General features: G+C 36.6%; 1 protein-coding gene across 1 annotated transcript in view; it reads left to right on the forward strand.

Annotated features, from left to right (window-relative positions):
- Positions 1–676: 676 nt before the first annotated feature.
- Positions 677–22369, forward strand: part of LOC140070705 (cadherin-8) — a 291808-nt gene continuing 270115 nt past the window's right edge. Inside the window, exons 1-2 of the mRNA XM_072117492.1 lie at positions 677–1213; positions 9348–9799. Coding sequence (XP_071973593.1) covers positions 9515–9799 — 285 coding nt within the window. The 5' untranslated portion in view covers positions 677–1213; positions 9348–9514. The remainder of the gene's footprint in view (positions 1214–9347; positions 9800–22369) is intronic.

Here is a 22369-nt window from a genome sequence, read left to right on the forward strand (position 1 = left end):
TTCCCCCTGCAGTGACAGATTGACTGAAGTATCATGGGTTCAATTGCCCCCTGGGCTGATAGGTTTTTAATGATTGCACTCATAAGAGGTCAATTCATTCAACCAGGGCACTGTAAAACTGATGGCTGCTGCACAACCTCTTGGGAGATCAAGACTTGTTAATCACATTTCAGTCTTGTGAACATATACGATGTCAAACATTGATTCAGATTTTCAAAGAGGTTCTGCAGCAGGCCAATATCAATTTTATCAACTAAAGAGGATTGTTCAGATGGATTGCAAGTCCGATACACAGATGTAGCAGGCTGGACTTGTTATTTAACTATTTTGTTGCTCCAAAAGGGTGTTAAATCAATGTTGTACTACTGTCCAAAATCATATATGTATTGTGGGAGGGCATTGCTACACCTGCAGATCTCTGATTTTTAAGAAGTCAGGAGCATTTTTATATATACTGAATATATAAAAATGCTGGAGATGTAGCCCTGCTACACCTGTGGTTGCGAATCTGTCTTTGTTGTGCAGCATCGGTTGGGTTAAAGGGCCAGCGCTCTTTAAATACATGCAAATGATGTATTAATAAGCCGTGAGAGACAGAAAAGAGAGATGAGATGTGCATTGCCTCCACAGCGGTGAATTGGATGGCAGCTGAAGGGTTACTAGTCGCAGAGCTCGCAGACAATGACTGAATCAACAATGACAAGAAAAGTTGGGCACTTCACTCGCAATGATAATAATAAAAAAATGCATCCATGAATTTCCAAGCAGCAGACCAGCCTCCAAGACTAGCAGCCCAATAAGAGCTGTCAGGGGAGGCTCTCTGAGATCACTTTCTCACAACCCTTCACTGTTTTGCTCAGCAGCCAGGCACATTGGAACAGCTCACTGATAAAATTCAAGGATTTACTGGGAATATCCCTGGCTCTCTCTTTTTTTTCTCACTCTCTCTCGCTCGCTCCCTGTCTGTCTGGAGATACACTGCTGATGTGTGGAGAAAGAGAGAAGGAGCTGAAGGAAACTGAATCCTTCCATCAGGACACATAGAGCTTGAGAGTGTCAATCTCTCCATCAGAATGAGAAGGCACTGGAGCCCACAGTAAGTGAGGACAGCTCATACACCAGGGATCCATCCAGCCTGGTCCCCACATAGATCCCTCCTAATACATCCTGAGCTTGGAGCTGCACATGAAGATGCTGTCTGAATACTGGCACAGTAAGTATTCACCCCTTCCATTGCTTATGTGCTACTTTGTGCGAGAGTTCTCTTGATAGATGGCCAGGGCGCTTTGCCACTGCCTGGGAATACTCTGTCTCCCTGCAGCAAGTGTTGATGAACACATCATTCCCTGCTTGTAGGTGATTACCCATCTTTTTATAGGGAGAGAGTTTGTTGATCTTCTTCTACCAAAAGGTGTCTCTCTGTCCTCCTACTGTATTATTTGCATTGATACTACAGTACAGCATTTCTTGACCAAATGTCAGTAAGGCATTCATGTCCAGAAATGGTTGGCACATGCCGTGATGAGAATACATATCATTCACCATCCTCTTATGTAAATTGCCAGAGAGTGATGTGCATTGGAAGAGCAGGGTTGAAGCTATTACTAGTGCTATCATTTTATTTTTTTTGTCGAGGGTTATGGGCACTGATGTGGGTGGGGGACTAGTCGCAGCAATGGACCTGTAAGACTTACACCTACTGCATGACACATGGGGCGAGAGAGAACTGGAAGATTTAGATGATCCTGTATGATCTGATTGCAGTACAGACTTAGCTTCTTGTCAGTCGTTATATACAGCCATCAAGTTCACTATATTTAGTCTCCTTGGCTTGTTGGAATATACACCATTTCTAAACTTTTGCCTACAATACTCAGGCAGGTAAGCAGGATAATTAAAGAGACAGTGGTTAGTGGCTAGACGTGTCCGTTGAATGCCTGGGGACCTTTGTACCTTTGAGTATTCTCACTATACATTATCATGCACACATATTATGGCACTAGGAAAATGGTGCAATAAAACAGAACCATATCTCTTCAGTTGGACTTGCAGTTGCAGGTGTTTAATAGGATGATAAGAGTAAATTCACACCCTACATTGTATCAGAATGCATATGTTCTTCTTTTGGGAACGTAAGGGTTAAACGTAAGTCCTGCGGCACGGTGTGAATATGGAATGCACTAACTGTCTATGAACCTATGATTTAATTATGTGAACCCATCAAAAGGGCAACAACCAAAACATTAATAATACAACATGGGAACACATGAGCCAAATAAAATGTCAAGTTAACACATGAGCGGTTAGTGGTGCTTCTACTTCAACAGGTCATCTACAAAATAATAATTTTTGCATTTACGGAAGGCTGTCAGGATCTAGAATGGTTACGGATGGTCAGGAGAAATCATTGCAAATTCATTTTAGTGTAAATCTGTTGGGGATCAATGATGCTGAGAGATGTTTTTGTAATGTGTCTGTGTACAGTCTTTAGCAGGAGTTACAGACATATTATTGTCAAAAAAATCAATATTCTCATGCACAAGTTGAGCTTGGTGGGTCAGGAAATGAATCAAAGTTGACTTTGAACAATAGGTGGAATTTTATTAGGGCCAATCACTCTCTAGAATAGTTCTTGTGTCCTCCATAACCAATTCCTAAGACCAGTGCATACATTATGGTGTCATTCAATTTCCTATATTACGCTATGATGGATCTTGACAAAAAGAAGTTTTTAAAATTTTTGACATCATTGATTTTTTTTTTTGAATCCATAAATTCTACCGCAAACATTTTTTAAAAAAAATCCAGAGTGATGAGGGAATTTAGAGGACACTTTGAGCAGGGCAAAACATTAACCGACCAAACTCTAGAATATAAAGATGCCACTGGCAACCTATCTCCCTAATTATTTTTGGCATGGCACCACAGACTGTGAATATTAAACATGGGACCTTAGTGGGACTTCATACATAGACTTCTCAAATCAATTTAATTTGGACGTGTTGCTGCATTTGAATCCATGCTCAAAACGCGAGGCAGAAGATGAAGGCCTCTGCAAATCGGAAAGAAATGCTGATTTGCTTTTAAAAGTATAAATATTTTATGTTCCCACGTGCACTGTATGATTTCAGCATACTGAGATGGGTATGTTCTTTTTACTGGAACTCAAATAAAATTTGATTCAGCATGGGAGTCATCAGTACCAGCAAACATAGTTACTGCCTGGCACCTGTAATGTTATATGGCATTTTTGCCTTAACCCTCTTATATCCAACCAAAACATAATCCAGACTGTTGCGGGTCGCAAAACAGGGATTCAATAAGGTTTCATCAGTGTAACACAGTATAAGGTAGCCGGATGCACACACAGGTAGGTCATGTTAGAAGGAGATCAATCCAACACATTCTTGTAGTAATGCTGTAAATTACATAACCAGCATTGTGAGATGAGAACAGCTAAATAAATAAATAAATTCATGCTTTACTTTCCATTACCTTCAATTTTTAAAGTATGATTCGAGTGGCAGCACAGAGAACTTGCTTTGAGTCATGCCTGGAAAAAAAGCATTTACTGTCTGTCATCTAGTACATAATTATCGATTCTTTGCCACTGTTCAAAAAAGAAATAAGTACCTATAAGGACTAAAAGAAGTTTTGTACATTTTAATGAAAACACAAGCAAGTTACTGGAACCTTGGGGATATCTTGTCTCTGCTCAGGTTCTAAAGTAGGTTTCTTCATTGACACCCCATTGTTTTCTGTATATATTCATTTTTAGAATTGAGTTTACATATTGACCCAAATGGCCATCAGCCATTCTTTGTTACTGGAACAGGAGCAAATTGCATTTTATAATATTGCTTGTAAAGATGGTTTCTTCAGATTTACTTTTATATCATATTATTTTTATCAGGGTCAGTATTACCTATGCTGATGAATAACATCAAGAACATTTAGGTATTTTAAAATATTATTGCAAAAAAAGTATAAACCTATAAAAAATAAAGTACCAAGGAAAAAATAGCAAAAATATAAAAAAATAAATTAAAAAATACCACCAGGAATACTAAATAAAAAGATAATACTCATTTCACATAAAATCTGTCCTACAAAGATATCCACAATTATAGGACATGATTCGATGAAAACAAAGTATAATGTTCAACTGGCGCCCAAAATAGTTACTGGAGATTAAATATATTCCAAACTATGAACAATTAGCATTGTTACTAAAATATGTCCGAGCTTTGATGTCTTTAAAACAATGACTTGTCAAGAGAAAAACACTCAAAGGACAACTCCCTGCCATTTTTCCATGCCTTGCTGTATGCCACGATTATCTTCATCCCAACTTCGTCAAAGTTTAAAAAATAAACCCTATGGGAGAAATGCTAAAGTATAATTCTGTCAGAATTAAATGTCTACAGAAAATAGTAAGCTCGATGGGTTTCTGGGTAGGACTCTAACAAAGAACCACCGATCTGAAGTTTGTAAAGACAGGCAGGGGGCTTTGACTTTCAATGTGTATGTTCAATTTTAGGAACAGCTGGCTCTGTGGATGACAAAGACTATTATTAACTGGCGTGAAAAATGTAAAAATCTGTTCATTATATTTACTACACTGCTGATGTGATTGAACTTTTAAGCCTGGTTATAGTAGATGAAATTACTTATAGTATGTGTTCTGGGAGAAAACATTATACATAAATCATGGCCGACAATACAGATTAAATACTTAGCCAGAACAAATACATTTCCTCTTCTAAAAAGCAATAAATGAAGACTATCTATAATGCTGAGCCCCTAATACAACTGTCAGATACGTCTTTTCCTTCTCAGAGTCATTATTTGGTTCAACTTGGATAGTCCAGAGGTCACAGAGGCTGTCTAGATGCTGTAGACTGACCAATAGATGTAGGCTGAAGATAAAATGGTTAATTTTGCAGACATAACAAAAGCAGCGTGTAATTGATGTTGGTTGTGAGACAGTGCTGTGCCCTTCAGCGGGTCTTCCAAACTGCAGTGAAGTCCAACATGGACTAAGTTCAACATGCCATAAGGGGTTTCAATGATAAATAAGAGGTTGAAAGGTATTCTGTATGTTTGCACAAGCAGTTTTATTGTTGTGTATTGCGTTTTGTCTATAAAGATAGATGTAAAAAATTAATCATGGGACCATTCCAGCAATGGATGATAATAAACCTTACAGAGGAGATCTAGAGGGAATCTAGAAATGAGTTACATTTGATTTAATACTGTATATTCTTTACAGAATTGATTTATGAAAAAATTTGAAAATGTGGTTCTACATAGTGAATTGTGAATAGTGAATGAGTTTGATGTGTCTGATTGTCCTTTCATATGTAGATGTAAAGCGCTAGTAATAATGATATTAGGATGAAAATGTTATGTAATACCAATAATTAACCCCAAGGCGGGCATTAGCAAAACTTTTTTTTAACCTCCTAGTGCAAGGTATAATCCTTCTTATAAATATTTCTCTTCAAAACACCCTATTTAGAAGTACTTGTTAAATTGTAACACCACTGGTATTGTAAATAAGCAACTTTTCATGCTACTCTAAACTATCATTAATGTTCTTTGATCTGTTCCATAGAGTATGTACAGCTGTAGCAGTCATAAGGCACACACTGTGCCGGACAGGCACACCATTTTTGGACGGTTACCCTTCATAAATATTGTGGCCTTAGAAACTTCTTTTATGTGATGTTGTATTGTGTTTCCATTGCTTTTTTGAACTCTAACCATTGGGAATATGGTTGAGCTATAACCAAACACAGTTTGCTATAACATGAAAAGATATAGTAGATGTGGGAGTTATCATGTCCACACAAGTTCTCCAGCTGTAAACTAAACAAAGTACAATCTTAAGAACCAAAAAGACACATTGTTGTATCCCCCATTGCTTCCCGTGCCTTCTGATATAATTTTAGCCACAATGTCCACTTCTTGTGTCCAAATTTTTTAGAGAAGTTTGTCACAAACTACACATATTTTAGGTCAGTTTTAATATACTTCATGTTAAATTCATATAATTTATGGCATAGTGAAAATCAAATTTTAGTTTTCGAGAACAACATAGATAAAATATGTATGCGGATCTTTCCAGTTTCCCATTACTTCTTTGCACTGTTGTATGTGAAGACACAAAGCTCATTGTCAACATTCATATCTATGGAATAGTTTTATATTGATGAGGGTCTAACCTCAGCCTAGTCCAAACCATTGGCTTATCCTATTTAGTCAATACAAATTAAATATATTACCTTGTGCATGGTATATTTGAATATGTATACTTCTGCAAATAGAAAGTATATATGTACAATCAGTTGTACTTATACTGTCTGACTTTATAAATTCCGAGTAGGTTATTTACACACATGTGAATTGCACATTAAGATTTCTCACTAAAGCTTTTGTTTACTAATTAAATCAATGTTTTTATGCCACAAGAAAGAGGCAGACAAATCCTGCCACCTCGTAAAGCATAACAATTAAAGGAAACCTCTGCACCAGGTTTACATGCGTCGTGTAATGATTATCTTCTTTCATTAGGGCTTGGGGACTTGCAGCAAGGCATTGTGAGTCATATTTGTTGATATACATAATGATTAAAATCATTTGTTGAATTGATTGTTTTCCAGTTGAATATGATGCTGCTCTGTTTCCAAAGAACAAAAGATGATGAAGAAAATTACCTTTTTCTAACTAATGTAGAGTAGATTTGTAAAGGGATTAAATCAAGTGAGGAAATTGCTCATAATCCTGTGTTATACGGTTTGGATCTATTGCAGTAGTTCAGCGGGAAGTTCTTAAATTACACAAGAAAGTTTGATTGTGGAAGATCATATTTTGCATTGGCATATGCAATCCCTACCACTAGAGATTTTAGAGCGACTGCTCTTAAATTGGAATATTATAAGGATCCATGAAAATAGCATTGTTAGGGATGGTGTGTCCAGTATGGTCTCAGTGACTGATCCTAAGAAACATGATTGAAGAAGCTATGTGGTAAAGTAGAACTTCATTTGAGTCTAATATGAGCGAGGGCAGATTTAAGAGATTACTCTGCCACCAACATTCCCCTTCTCCCACACACATAACTAAAAGAATATTTTATTTTATCGGACACTGGCACAGCCAGTCCTCTATTGATATTTCCAAAGGATGCCTTCAAAAGTCCTTCAAGAGAGTCTGAGCCACAGATGCCCATTTAGTGTTAAATAAGTCTCTGTGAGTTGTAGTCATGGAGACCCCCTAAGAGTTATTAAAACATATATCACTTCTCAGTATCAAATATCCCCCACAGAATATAGTTGACCCATCTCTTAACTCTTTGGTGGCCTGAATTGTATATCATGATTATACATATTGATGTTACAAACCAAACTTGACCAACTGTGGCCCTCTAGAAAATCATTATTGACCCACATGATGCTTTAAAATATGATTCTGCGTATTTTATCACATACTAGGAAGAGTATAGTATATCTATATCAGCACTATGATGTATCTTTGTTCCAAATGAAAACCATTTGAGGTTCCTAATTATAGATATTGGCCACAAACTGGTGAAGTCTATGTATATATTTATGTGCTCAGCAGAAAAGCTGCTTGACTTGCAGGTCGGTTACTTATTTTGATAAATTAATGCTTTGTAGCACCTGATATCTGCATATTTTATTTTTGTTTTTGGGCAATGGTATTCTTGCATCATGTGAGGTAGACCAATACAATCATGATTCATGGCGAACATGAAGAATAAACTGGTGCAGGATCACTGCAAAATAATCTATTTCTACAGGAGGACTCATGTCAACCTAGGCTTCCAGACTTCACCATTAAGGTTAGTCTTTATCAGTGATATGAATACTGAGCACTAGAGGCTTACACATGCCCAAATCCCTGCTTATTCTGACAATGTATACTTGCATTAGACGTTTCCATGAAGAGCTTTGCAAAGTTATACACATATAATGGGGTCTGTGAAGACAGAGACCACTAAATATATATATATATATATATATATATATATATATATATATATATATAATTTTTTTTTTTTTTTTTTTAATTTAAGCCTCATCATGCCAAGCTATGCCATCATGCCATTGTATTTATTATCATCTTAAAATGATGTTCTCAAAAGTGATGTTTAAAGAATCAACTTTGAACCTATCCATTGTGGACCACTTAGCAGATATGCAATCTCCCTCTTCTATTGATGGATGGGCTCTTTAAATTCTCAATTTTGTCTCAGAACTTTCAAACCCCTCTGTTGATAAGTGAGGCAAACGGATGAACCAATGTGTTTTGGAATACATGAGAAAACAGATTAAGTCATTTTCTAGCTCATGTAACAATCCTTCAGGGAAATTCCTGGTTGAGTTGATATATATTCACATGATATTAAGACACTTCTCTGTAATTCTAGATCTCTGTCACCTGCATAGGACATAAGGATTCTCATATTAATATGACACATCCTAAATAAATGCTTGCAGATAGATTAGCCGAATTGTGGGTACATAACATAAAGTTCTTCTGTTCCAGTCATAGATTTTACTTTGGTAAAGATCACATAGTGGTCAACCACCATCACTGCATGAGGGAATGTAGGTATCTATTGGCAGTGGATCATCTGGATGTCAATGTGCCTTGAATAAGATCCTTAAGGGGTTTATTCATCAAAGACACTACCACATATTTTCAGAATGAAGTTTCAAAATTTCTGAAAACAAATACACTTGAGCTCAATACATGATATTTGCATTTATTTGTTGTGTTTTCATGAATCTTTATGTCATGAAATACTCTTTAATAACTTGCCTATGTTGTGGCATTCACATCCACCTATCAAGCAAGGGACTGCTTTTACATCTTTTGTTAAACAGCTCACAGTTCAGATAGTGACCATTTCTGGCAATTTCTTCACTTGATGATCAACCCGCGTTAGATGCCTTGGCTCCAATAGAGGTAACCAGTATATGCTTTTATGGTCTGAGGAGATTCATTTTAAAGACCATATCTTTGCAATGGCCCATTGCTGTATAAATGAAATATTGTGTGTAACCTGACAAAACAGTAGATTGAAAAATTAGAAATACCAGTATGACAATGCATAAACTTATCTGGATTTTCTTGTTTACATTGTAAATTTAACAAGAACCCTGCCATGCAATATTTGGGTTTTGAATTTTGTTCTTCACTCTCAGTGTGATAGTACAGGTTAAATATTGGGTCTATAACATTGCTTGGCTGGGAAACACTTTCTGTGTTATGCATTGCAAATTTCACTCACTCAATTTTTTTCGTTTTATTTTAAGGGAAACATCAATGAACAATATTCCAGACACGTCATGTCCTTCGACTATGAACTATTTGTGCTTATGTTTATTGAGCAATAAACACTCGGATCAGCTGCACGTAAACATCCCTCTCTGCATGATGAATTGGATGCCTGCAATCTGGATGTGAGCAGAACAATTGTTTCATGTTGTCCGTGTTCTCTACAACTTGTGTTACAATGCCAGAAAGACTTGGGGAAATGCTCATGGATATTTGGACTCCATTTTTCATATTATGGATTGCTGTTCTTCCTCATGCGTACATGGCTCCAAGGAATGAATCCTATGTACTCTCCACTGAAGTCACCACAGAACTTAATGGAATCATTGATGAACAGAAAGTATTGAACAGATCCAAGAGAGGCTGGGTGTGGAATCAAATGTTTGTCTTAGAAGAGTTTTCTGGACCAGAACCAATACTAGTGGGACGTGTAAGTTCTACAATTTATTCCTATATTCTTTTATTTACATCTCTATATAATAGATGTTATTTATTGCTTGATAAAACACATACTTACTATACTATTATTCTTATTTATGATTATTATCATAAGCATTATTACATTTAGTACTCTTAAGCCTACTGTCAATATTACTTCTACAACTATTACTACTACTACTGTTATAAATGGCAATATTGGGTGCATGCTATAATATATAATACTAAACTAAATATAATAAACACTTTGAGAAATCCATTAACGCTATATACATTGAAGTTGGGTTTAGCAGGACTTGTCAGCTTTCCTGACATGTCTGTTTCAATTAATGTTCCTTTGTATACAAATTACTATAGTAAAGCATTTTTTCACTGCACTCTGTGTAGTCTTGGCCCTCTGTAACTCTTCCTGCAAAATATATAAATAATATGGCCCCAGAGCATTACCATCGCCTTATACAAAGGGTTTGTCTCTCTAGAGTATTACAATTTCATGGCAGGACAGTGTCAACCCATGTAGGGAGACATGTTAGCACCCAGATGTCATTTTATTCATACTTTTCTTAGAAGAACAACAGAGGAAGATTTTTAAAAGTTGTTATTTATTTGAGTATTTAAACTCATGTAAATGGAGACACACTGTCCCTTTAAATATGTTCTTATAATATGGTCAATGTTTATTATTGTATTATATCTTTAAAAGGAACCTGTCATGAGGACATACATTTTCAGGTTCCCATAGCCTGTTTAATACTAATTCCCAATCTGCTTTTACAATTAACATTAATGCCCAATTGTGGGCAAAGTGAATTGTGTAGACTATACAGGAGGTCCCCCACTTAAGGACACCCAACATACAGACGACCCCTAGTTAATGACAGACTCCTCTTCCCACTGTGACCTCTGGTGAAGCTCTCTGGATGTTACTTTAGTCCCAGGCTGCAATGATCAGCTGTAAGGTGTCTGCAATGAAGCTTTATAGATAATACTTGTTCCCATGACAGCACAAAATTTTGAAACTCCAATTGTCACTGGGGCAAAAAAAAAAAAATTGGTCTGGAGCTACAATTATAAAATATACAGTTTTGACTTACATTCAAATTTAACTTAAGAACAAACCTATGGAACCTATCTTGTATGTAACCCGGGGACTGCCTGTATACTATATGTTGCCATATGATCACCATGTTAATGAATAACCCTAATATTTACAAGGGTTTCCTGTAGACACTACAGTTTTCTGTGCACAGGTACACAAATAAGGTTAATAGATCAGTTTGCTTATGCAATGAGTTGCTATTACCTTAACACGGTGTGAATGGGCCCTTATTGCCCAGATTGCTCAAAGTGACGAGTATCACATTTCATATCATAGGTTGGAGTCATATAATATATTCTTCACCAATACTACAGGCAGCTACCATTAACTTGTCTGTGATCTGTGCTACGAAGATTAATTCAGTAAAAGTTGGTAAAAATGGAAGCTCAGGATGAGAAATTCAGCACCATGGACAGTGATCTTTTATGTTGCTATATGCACATACTGGGGCACATTTATTAAAGCACTTGCGCCAGTTTCCTGTCGGACTTTGCAAGTCCTTTTGGGTGCAAACTGCTTGCACAGGTATTTAGGAGGTGCCTGTGCCACATTAATGTTGCACGCAACCGTTTTGTGGCATGGCTGCACTTTTCTTCATGCAACTCAAATTTCTGCACTGATTGGGTCATCCAGTTCTTAGTCGGATCATGAACCAGGTTTATCATGCAAAGCCCGACAGAAATGTGTTTGAAGCCCTATGATTAAAGGTGCACCAAAAAAAGTAGTGCACTCTGTCGGCATCAGATTCATGAAGAAAATCCGCCTGAAATCCTGAATCTGGCACCCCCTGCATTATACACAGACAAACTGCACGTAGTACAGACTGCACTGTGCAGAATGTGCCGCATTAAATTGTGTTTGCATAGTTTACTACATCCTGCTTAAAATTTTATTCATCTTTTAGTTAACCTTCAGTATACATCCAAAGAAGAGAAACAAATACCAGTCAACTCATTGTGTAACTATTGGTTACTCAAATAGTAAATTCAGTGGTGATGTTAACCCTTAAAGCGAGTTTCTCCATTGATTAAATTCATTATTGCTTACATCTGAACTGCTGCTATAAAAAGTATTATTGCAATAGCAAACAATAATAGGATGCCCTTAGATTTTATTCTTGTCAATTTGTCTGTTCTAAATTCCAAATGATGTCCTATGTACCACTGGTTTGTGACAATGAGCTGAAGTTCTATGCTAATAGCCAAATGATATAATATGTTGTTATATCAGAAGTGAAACACAGTGCCGTTACACAAGAGAAACTCAGCACTTTTACACCTGCTACTCCCTCTAATCTTTAAAGTGGCTCATAACAGGGTTTTGTGGGATTTTAGATCCCAGATGTTGCACTTTCATTAAAAAAATGAAAATCTCTATATTTTACTTCTCTGATTCCATTCTTGCTCCTGTCACCAGCTTGTTGCATTCACTCGACTTGTTGTCTTAATGGACATCAAACAATTGTGTATGTAGGAACAATAAAGATGTTCACATGAGACTGGTGGCCTTGGTCTAAAGTGAAAAACTGCTTTAATATATGGCAACTGTTTTTCTTACTATGAAAGCTTTTACTATATTTTTTTCTGTTCTGTTAGACATCCTAATACAAGTAATGATTCCATCCTGTGTTTATCCAGAAAATGAAAGTATTTTATCAACAAAAAGCATGACCATCAATTTCATAAATGCTACATAGCATAGCTGAGCTACATGTAATGCATTAGGATACAAGGTAATTGCACTTTGGATATATCTGTACTTCTATCATATGACAGATACTACAATATAACTCCACGACTATTATACAGATTGTTCTATTTCTTCATCTCCTCCCTACCGCTTCATTTTCTGCTTGCAGTGACTGATGCCATTTGTGTTGTACTGTCTGTTCATTGCTGAAATGGTCATGGCTTCAGTGTCCACAAAGCACTATGCTCTAGACTTGTAATTTACTGTAAAGTACAAGATTCAGGCAGCTGTAATATCAAATGCTGCCACTAGAGGTGTCAGATCCAAAACTATCTGTAAGCCTGGAGCGTTCAGACAATATGTGCAGTGTCCACAGCTTAAAAGGAGAAGCATGAATGTGTCACAGCGATTGCAGTTACTTAGCATCCCACATTAAAGAAATGTACATTATTTCTATTACAATTAACGACTTTTCTGGTTGTTGTTTTTCAGTTGAATAGATTATGATATGGGATAATAAAAAGAGGAATTCATGGAGAAAAATAATGAAGAATTAAACTGAATCTCTGGTTTAGAAACCCTCTTTTTAATTTCATTACAAATTCCTAAACACAAATAGAGCAGTACTGATCACTACAAAAAATATCCTCTGTTTGTAGAGGCATAAAAATATGTATATATTACCTAAGGGAGGGTGAACAACATTTACAGCATATTGAAATATATTTTATGGATGTCTGATAGAGGTGGCTACCATGTCTGGAACCTACACCCGTCATTGCATTGCATTGTTCCTGTTGGCAGTGTGAGGCAGGCTGTCAGCAGTGGCTTGGTCCTACAGCTACAGAGTAGAACTGAGCTATAACATCCCCATCCCTTGCATGGAAACAGATGAGCTCTCAAACCAGCAGAGCTCAGTTCTAGGCTGTTTCCGGAACCGTTACATTACACTACACATCTTTTTATCCCCTGTGATAAGTGTAAGTGAATATCTGCACGCAAATTGATTTACAGATGTGGGATGATTTTTTGAGGTCTCAGCTGTAGTTGTAACCTGTGTATCCTCATCAAAAGCAGAGAACCTAATATGGTAAACTAGACAACCAGGATACATGTCAAATAAGCATTGCAATGATACGTATCCTGTATCCCATGTAATGTTGTAATGGCCTGGGTACAACTGACAAACAACTTCAGTGTGACTTTTATCAAATGATTGGAGATGCACTGTTCAGAGTCATAAATAGTGCCACTCTCATCCTCAGGTTGTGTATTGCATTGCAAGCAAGATCTCTTCAACATTAGCATGATTAAACATCGGGTAATTCTTCAGATTTTTCTGCTTTATTACTATTTATATTTCTTGCAAATATACATTTTGGTCAATACTGAAATGAGTCAAATAGACATTGTAATGAGTTATCTCATTCATCTCACTGGAGCAGTAAAAAGAAGCCACCTATGTCTATAGTGGTCATTTATTGTATATAGAAACCTCCTGCTTCCATTCACAAAGGCACATGAACATAATTTGAGTTAGTAATACTATTCAATTATCCTGACTCCTTCACTGCAAGGAGGCAAAAAGCAATAAGAAAAATATTATCATAAATATGAAACACTCTGAAAATATGGATACCGGAAATTAGACTGTGTGAGGTACGCCTGGTTAAAGATTGGCTCGGCTATCTATAACTGACACCTCATGCTGTATTACACTGAAGGAAGCCTTAATTCTGAGAAATTTTAATGAAGCCATAGGTTGAATATAAAATGAAGACTCCAGGATAAAATTAAAGCATACAATGAATTTATACACATAACAAGACATAATGATATCCCATAATAAAATAAGATGTTCAAGCGCTTTTACATGAGGGTCCTGGTTCTCTAGGAAGCGACGGCCATCCAGCGTGGTGATCGTTAAACTTGACAATTATATGAGAGCCATATTTTGTAACAGTCAAAGCCAATGCATTTATTAATTACAGAGATCAAGGAGAGCAGAAGTTTTATACACCTACAGATACGACACTGAGCTTGCACTGCTTACAGAGGAAGAGACCAGCAGGTTTCATGATTATTGTAAATATTTTTGTTTAGAAATTTTGGTAGGAAACACTTGAGACAAAGGCTGATTCCCTCGGTATTGATACAGGTAGCCAATCTGTGCTGAGAAATAAAACACTTGAAATCACATCTCATTCGTATTGTGAAGATTTCAGGCACATATCTAGTTCATTTTGATATACATAAATGGTAATGAGTTCCCCTCAATATCCGTGTGTAGAAGTACAACAGACTATTACCGGAGTCCAGTACGTGAATGCAGTCAAATACAACATAGAAGTCAATGGGCATAAAAAGAAGATCACACCCTAGATCCCCAAGCAAGGCTTCTGAATATACCCTGGGGAACAAGTGTAGAATCCCATGTACCTTTTTGTATTTTCTTCTTGGTGAAATAAATTAAATGTTCATCATACAATGTGTGGCCACCATGTTTATTGTAGGATTAACATTTTAAGGATTTTGCTAGAATGCTTTGCTATTGTATTAGAAAATTTTTTGAGAAGCTGAATCTTTTTACAAAATGTAGGTAGCTGGGATTGGTCAGAATTTCTAATATAGTGGGCACATATATTGGGAAATATCTTGTATTTTATTCTGACCTATTAAACTAGAAATCCTGTAATAGAAGTTTATGTACTGGTGCTAGTAATCTGGATCACAAGGGATTTCCCTGGTAAACGTATGCCAAATATGACTGTGGTTTGCCCAGTCCAGCTTTGCCTTGGCATTGTGTATCATTGGGAGACTGTCCTCCAGTGGTCAATTAAGGGAGGACTGGAGAAAAGTTCAGCTATAAGAGGTGCACATATCTGTAAATGTGCACATTTACTGAGGCTGTGCACCAATTTTCTGTTGCACATCCTTCTAGTGCAAACGGCTTGCACAGGTATTTAAGAAGTGTCTGCGCCACATTTGTGTCACACGCGACAATTAGTGGTGCAGCTACAAGGGGTGCTATACTCAAGAAAAACATGCACCAGAAATCAGGTCGCACCCTGCACATTACACAGATGAACTGCATTTGGTGCAGTTTGTACTGTTGTTAGTGAATATGCCCCAATATTTTCAATCATGGAAAACCCCATTGTACATTGACCATTTTTATAAGGATTAAATTACCCTGCTTATGTTTTAAGTTGTAAGAAAATGAAAAGATGTTTTCATGCTCGTAAATGTGTGGCTTTTGAACTTTAAGTCCTGAAGCTGGAAGCTCACCACGCTCCAAATTTACCATCTGCCTTTTAACTATTATTGGGTTTCTCACAATATAAATATATACTGCTACAGGATGTTTGACCCAGTTTACTTGTTCAGAAATAGCATGTGATTGACCCTTAGGCTGGGCGAAATGTCTAGAGATATTCTTTTTGCTACATCTGTTTGGCCGTAAAAATAAAGACATTTAATTGTTGATTTTTTATCTCTTGTCTGTAATAGCATAAAGCTTTGTTGGCATATGTGGGATGTATATCTGGGAAATTTTTATAATTTCATATTCCAAATAGTATATAATGTTATATACATATGACACAAATTACATGGGAGTATATGTAGGCACTTCATAAGAATGTCTCTAAATGGATTTATGATAAATAGATCCTGGTAAATTCTTATTTCTCTGTACTATGTTAGAAACTTTGCTGACTATAACAAGCAGAAGTGGCATGTACCAACATGTAGGTACTATGAGAAATATTACAACGGAAAACCAGTGCAGTTGACTTTTTTAGCTATTACATGCTGTAGTAAAATGGAAGAAGTAGGATGACACTCACCAAGGTTCACTGACAATCCATAGACCATGTAGCAAAAATGAGTGTCTTTGTTAGGCATCAAGGGAGTACATAGAAAGGGGAGGGAGAGGAGATGTTCCTCCTGCGGTGCAGACTGGAGCGACTGCCGTTTCGCGCTACATGCGCTTCTTCCGGCTCACGAAACGGCCGTCGCTCCAGTGTGCACTGCAGGAGGAACATCTTCCTTCCCCTAGGTATGTACTTCCATTCACCTCTGCATCACTTTGTTGGATTGAGCACCACCTACATTGACTGGGACCATTCACCCCTTCCCATACAGGACGCAGGGTCCCCCCCAGGAGCGGAACACTGTTTTCTACATGCTGTAGTAAGCTGTTCCTGCCAATTTGCATAGTTGTCTAATATTAATATTGGAAAATAGATTACTAATGGTAAGAACATTTTGACATTGTATTAGACTATATATTTGTCTTTAACATTGAAATACTTCTTCAATTGCTTATGGTATCTTAACAGAAATCATTTCCATGACTTGAGGTATTGACATTTCTGCATATTTTATTTTTTGCTCCTCAATGGGTTTGTGTGTGTGTTGTGCAACAGCCTTTACATTTAGATCTACGTAGGAACAGGTAGGTAAGTAAAATGAAAAGTGTTTTATATAGAAATAATTCTCATACACTTTTAGATCCCACCTAAATCATGGATGTTCACTTTCACCTTATCGTTAGCCTGCATCTTATTCCACTATTAATAATGGCATTGACAGCATTGAAATATATGGGGAATGGAAGATGAACCAAAGTCCTCTCATTCATCTTCCACTTTTGGTTTCCCACATATCCCAGAGTCTAAGAGCAAAAAAAAAATCTACTTATCTTCCCTGAGAACCAAATTATCAACATACTTACACTTCCTCCTTTATGTCAAGGAAGAGTCAAGAGGTTGTCATCCACATAGGAATTTTGACGAAAATCTTACTTTTTACCAAGTTTTCCCTTAAATTTATAGGGTTTTACATTTCCATTGCAACATCTGAAACTAGTTGACATTATCCATTTCCATTATTAAGTGAATAATGTAATTATAACCTTTGGGTGAGATTTATCAGAAAGTCTGAGATCAGAACTGTTCTAGTTGCTCATGGCAACCAATCAGCTCAGCTTTAATTTTCTAAACAGCTGTGGGAAAATGAAAGTTGAGTTTGGATTGGTTGCGATGAGCAACTAGAACAGCTATACTCTCAGACACTTCTGATAAATCTCCCCTAATATCTATTTGGTCTGTTGTAGGTTCTGCTTAAAATTCATGCCCCTGTTACAAATTCAAGTCAGACCACACAATAAACAATAGTAAATACAGACATAGAGGTCTCTGTTCTTGACTGTAAAATAATACATTAGATTGAAGCCATTTCCAACATTTGCCAGCTAAAAGAAACAACTTCCTAATTTAGATCACACTATTCCCATTATATATTCTTAATAGCCTCTCCAGGTCCTAATAATGATCTTAACAGTAAATCTAATTTTTGATTGTTAGTCATTGTAAAGACATTAATTGGAAACAACAGATATATTCCAGAGCTTGGACTGTAGGTAAATGAGTTAATTTACAATGCTTTTCAAGAACCAATTTTTCCACCTTGTCTTTAAAAGGCTGTATAATTGTAATGAGCCTCCGTGTACATAAAACTAATTGAACACAAATTCATCCAGCATTTAAAAAATATGATAATCCCTTCAAGGTCATGCTAATGCGAAGATTGCATTCCAAACTCTTGGAGTTAAAATAAATGATCAAACAACAAATCTTAATAAATGTTTCTTCTCAAACACTCCAGCTTCTTCTAATGACCTTGTGTAATCATACATTACTTCCGGCTTCTTCTCTTCTTACCTAACATAATTACTTCATTTATTTATCCTGTTTTGATTAGTTCCTACATTCTATGTACCCAGTATTGATAATACTGCAACCAAATATGGTCTTTTTTGAAATGTTTGGTTGATTATATAATTCTCAAATCTAGTTTCTTCTCTATTGGCAAAAATAAAGAAAGTAAGACACAACAAAAAGTAGAAAAAAACACATATTTTGTATGTTTGAAAGAGTGGAGATGGACAACCAATGCTTCATCAATGAATACATACATACATAACTTGGGTACCTGCGCCTCATATAAAATTATGTTTACCTTTTTAAAATACATCATGAATAGAAGTGGTATCATTCTACAGATGTAACATATTTTGCCCTAACCTCCAAGTTGTGCTTTTGCATAAACGTGGAAGGCTCACGTTTGAATACCATTCATAGACCTAACAAGCACTACTCTAATACAGTGGAAATCAGGATGCTCATTTGGCGCTTAGTACATTTATATACTATAGGTTGTCAGTGGTAGATGAGTGGACCAAAACTTTTCATTTGGGATAGGGCTTCAGCTGCGCCTTGCATGACCCAGAGATATTGCCGGATTGGTGCCAGACAGCCAATCCAGAATATTACTTCCCATAGCAACTAGTCATGGCTTTGATTGACCAGGGGTGTTCCCGTGTCCAGTCACAGAAATGGATAGTAGCTAGGGGCCTTAATTTCCTGGATTAACTGTGGGGCAGCCAATCTGACAATATGTCTGGGCCGGATTATATGGGCAGGAAAGTATGTTCTGTATTATTTTATGTAAATTTATATTATCAAATAGTGACTATAACTTGTACATGCAATTTGAATAGAGCAAAGTAACGGCACTCACCGACTCCAGAAGATGTGGAAGAAAAAACGTCCTTTATTGTGAACTGAGCATACAGGGAGGTAATACATAGCCGTTACTTTGCTCTACTCAAATTGTTACTTCCTTTCTACATTGACTGAGCACTGCCATAAAGTCCTTTGTTGTGTGTGTTGGTCCCGGTCCGTTGTCTTATTGTGTGCCAGAAAGGATTTCGCCGGGGCGAAGATAGTGTCCGCCAGAGACCTCTCTTTCCATGTGCTATAACTTGTGCATGCCTCTACCCGATTACTATATTATTAATGCATACAATTAGGGATGAGCGGACCCATTGAGGTTCGAACCCGAAAGTTTGGTTTGAATTTGGGTCAGGGTAACCCAACCTGAACTAGAAAGCTCACCCCCACTGATAACACTGATTGCTGTTTTACCCTTTAAATGCCAGACTCAAACCCAAGAAGTTTGACACGTATCTGATCATTGTGGGTTCGGGTCAACTCATCCCTAAACACAACCCCTTCTTATCTAAAGTGAGCCAAGCAACAAGTGGACTACTGAGTCTTTAGCTTTTAGGAACATGCAGCAAGCCAAATAAATGGCTGACTATATATCAGATGGGCAGAGAGGATAATGAGAAATACGACATGTTAACTCTAGATTATAAATAAGAAAAATGCTATACTATTTCTGCGGCTATTCCCACTAGAACATATGAAGGAAATTTGTCCTTCCTTTGAGCTTACAACATAAGCACTTCACATGATAAAATACCCATATTTTAAGCAAAAATGTCCTGAAATTACAGCTTTTATTATAAGTATTATAGGTTAGAAATGACATATTTCCTTCCACTCCATTCCTCAAAAAAAAAAAAATGTAAACTTAGAAACCTTGAAAAAAAAAAAGCAAACTCAAAATAAAACTTAAAAACCGGCATTTGACATGGCAGTCCCCAGTAAGACAGATATCAAGTCCCAGAGGATTCAACTCCAGAGCTTACTCTATTACGGTTATTGTAAGGCAAAATAAGATCATACAGTAGTAAAGGATGTGATGAGCAATTTAGAACCTGGCCTATGAAATTATCAGCAGGAACTCTGGGTAATCAGATTTAAGGGGTCAGATAGAGGTTTCTGTAATAGCAAAAGGAACAGCCAAGGGTCAATTACTCAGAACAAAAATATGATGTTCTTAAACTAAACCAAAAAACACAAAGCAAATCAAGTGACCAATTACATATGTTTGGTTTTACTTTATAGTAATTAACATTTTCTTTTCCACAATGGACATCATTTTAAGTCAGGAGCCTAAAGCTCAATAAATGAAAAATGTTATATTTCAGATCATTATAATGTATACATTCACTGTATAATGAGCTTATATTATTTGGAAACACTGCATATAATTAAAAAAGACTAACTGAAATGTGTGAATGTTTTAACATTTTCACTGCTTTTCACTGAGGAATTTGAAGTTTTCCTCTAGGGTGTGAAGTTTTTAATGTTTTATCTACTATATTTAGCATGATTAGCATTTGACTTAAAGACACGGTAAGTGAAATGAGGTAACTATAGAAAGTTTATGTAACCAGGCTGTTTTATACATTAATATTTTCTGGTATGTTATTCTGTTAAAGTGAACCGGTTCTGTGAACCGGTAATGCAACATAGCCCACCCAAAATAAAAGCTTCATTAAAACCTATGATTAAAAAACATTGCCCTTATCTCTAAATGATTAAAAAAGTGAGTCCTGCATAGTAAATTTTACTTGCATTGCCCTGCTACCTCGTTCCTGATTGACAGGCTATCATATTCTGCTGTATGGAGAGCTCTGTTACATCATCGGGCACTTAAAGTCATGTGACCAGGATCACATAATCAAAGATCCTCTTACATTTGCATCGTCTAATCCATGTATGTATTTGATCACATGAAATCACAGCATGCCTCCATGGAGGATGGGCAGTAGTAGAAATCCTTTGAGGATGGGAAGGATTAGAAGTCTATACAGATATTCTGTGATTTCATGTGATCAGATATGTGCATGATGTAGAATTTGCTAATGTTTGGGGGCTATAAAACCTGTGATGATGATGCTCTGGTCACATGACATGCTGAGAAGAGGCATGGGACATAGGGAGGAATAGATGGGAGGAGCTGTCCAAGCAGGACACATCCTCTCTGATGCCAGGGAATATAAATTCACTTTAATTGAACTAAATGGGAACAATGAATTAAAGATCTTTATTTTCCATTACCCATAAGGTTACATGTGCAGATTAGGTGGGGGCCCTGAATATTTTCTGTGCAGATCCTATGTGTTTCAGGGTAGGACTAAATCTTTCATCAGGTCCAATGTGTACAATGAAGGGATCAGTCCTCTGCCAAAATACATATTTTTTATTTCTCAGACAATAAACAATTCAAAGTCATCTCTATTTGCAGTGTAGTTCTAGCATTTCTCCTGATTTCAACATCCCCCTTTATTTCTGCATTATGTAGTTCATTTTGAGATCCGTGGGAGTTGTGGCCAGCAGCAGCCCAACATATTCTTCTTACGGCACATACTATTGTTATGCACATAACATATCTCTCAAGGTGAGAGTCCATCTTTTATCATTGCATCATTGGCCATGTGGACCTCTTGCCAAACGTGTATGTTATCGGCAATTGTGCACTGTTTATGCAGCTATTTCCTTATTCATCTTATGAGACAAATATTTGAACATTTCCAGCCATGAGGAAATGTGAGAAAGGGCACATCTGTATGCACGTTATTATTCCCTTATTACATGCCTGAATCAGCTGCATCCATAAATTCAGAAATGCTCATTGTGTGACCCTACACAATGAAAAATATATGAATGTATATGTTGATGCTCTACGTTTTCCAAGCCTGATCATTGCCAGCCGATGGAGATATCATCATATAATACCTCTAGATTCCCTTGAAATTTCTTAAACAGGTCATGTTTTGAGACATTTTTTGTGATAACAGATGGAAAAATAGCTAGCGTTGTAGATTACATTAATTCACGTGTATATGATTAAGAAAATCCTCCAAACACTGGGGAACACAAGAAAGCTTACCATTACTTATAGACAGATTGTTGTTAAAGGCTTATAGTACAGGTGGTGATGATGATAAGATATAATTACACAATAGTGACTTGCTTTCAATTATGTTTTATGGTAAAGACTTAAACTATTAGC

This window comes from Engystomops pustulosus, chromosome 7 (genome assembly GCF_040894005.1).
Source record: "Engystomops pustulosus chromosome 7, aEngPut4.maternal, whole genome shotgun sequence".
NCBI classification, from domain to species: Eukaryota; Metazoa; Chordata; class Amphibia; order Anura; family Leptodactylidae; genus Engystomops; species Engystomops pustulosus.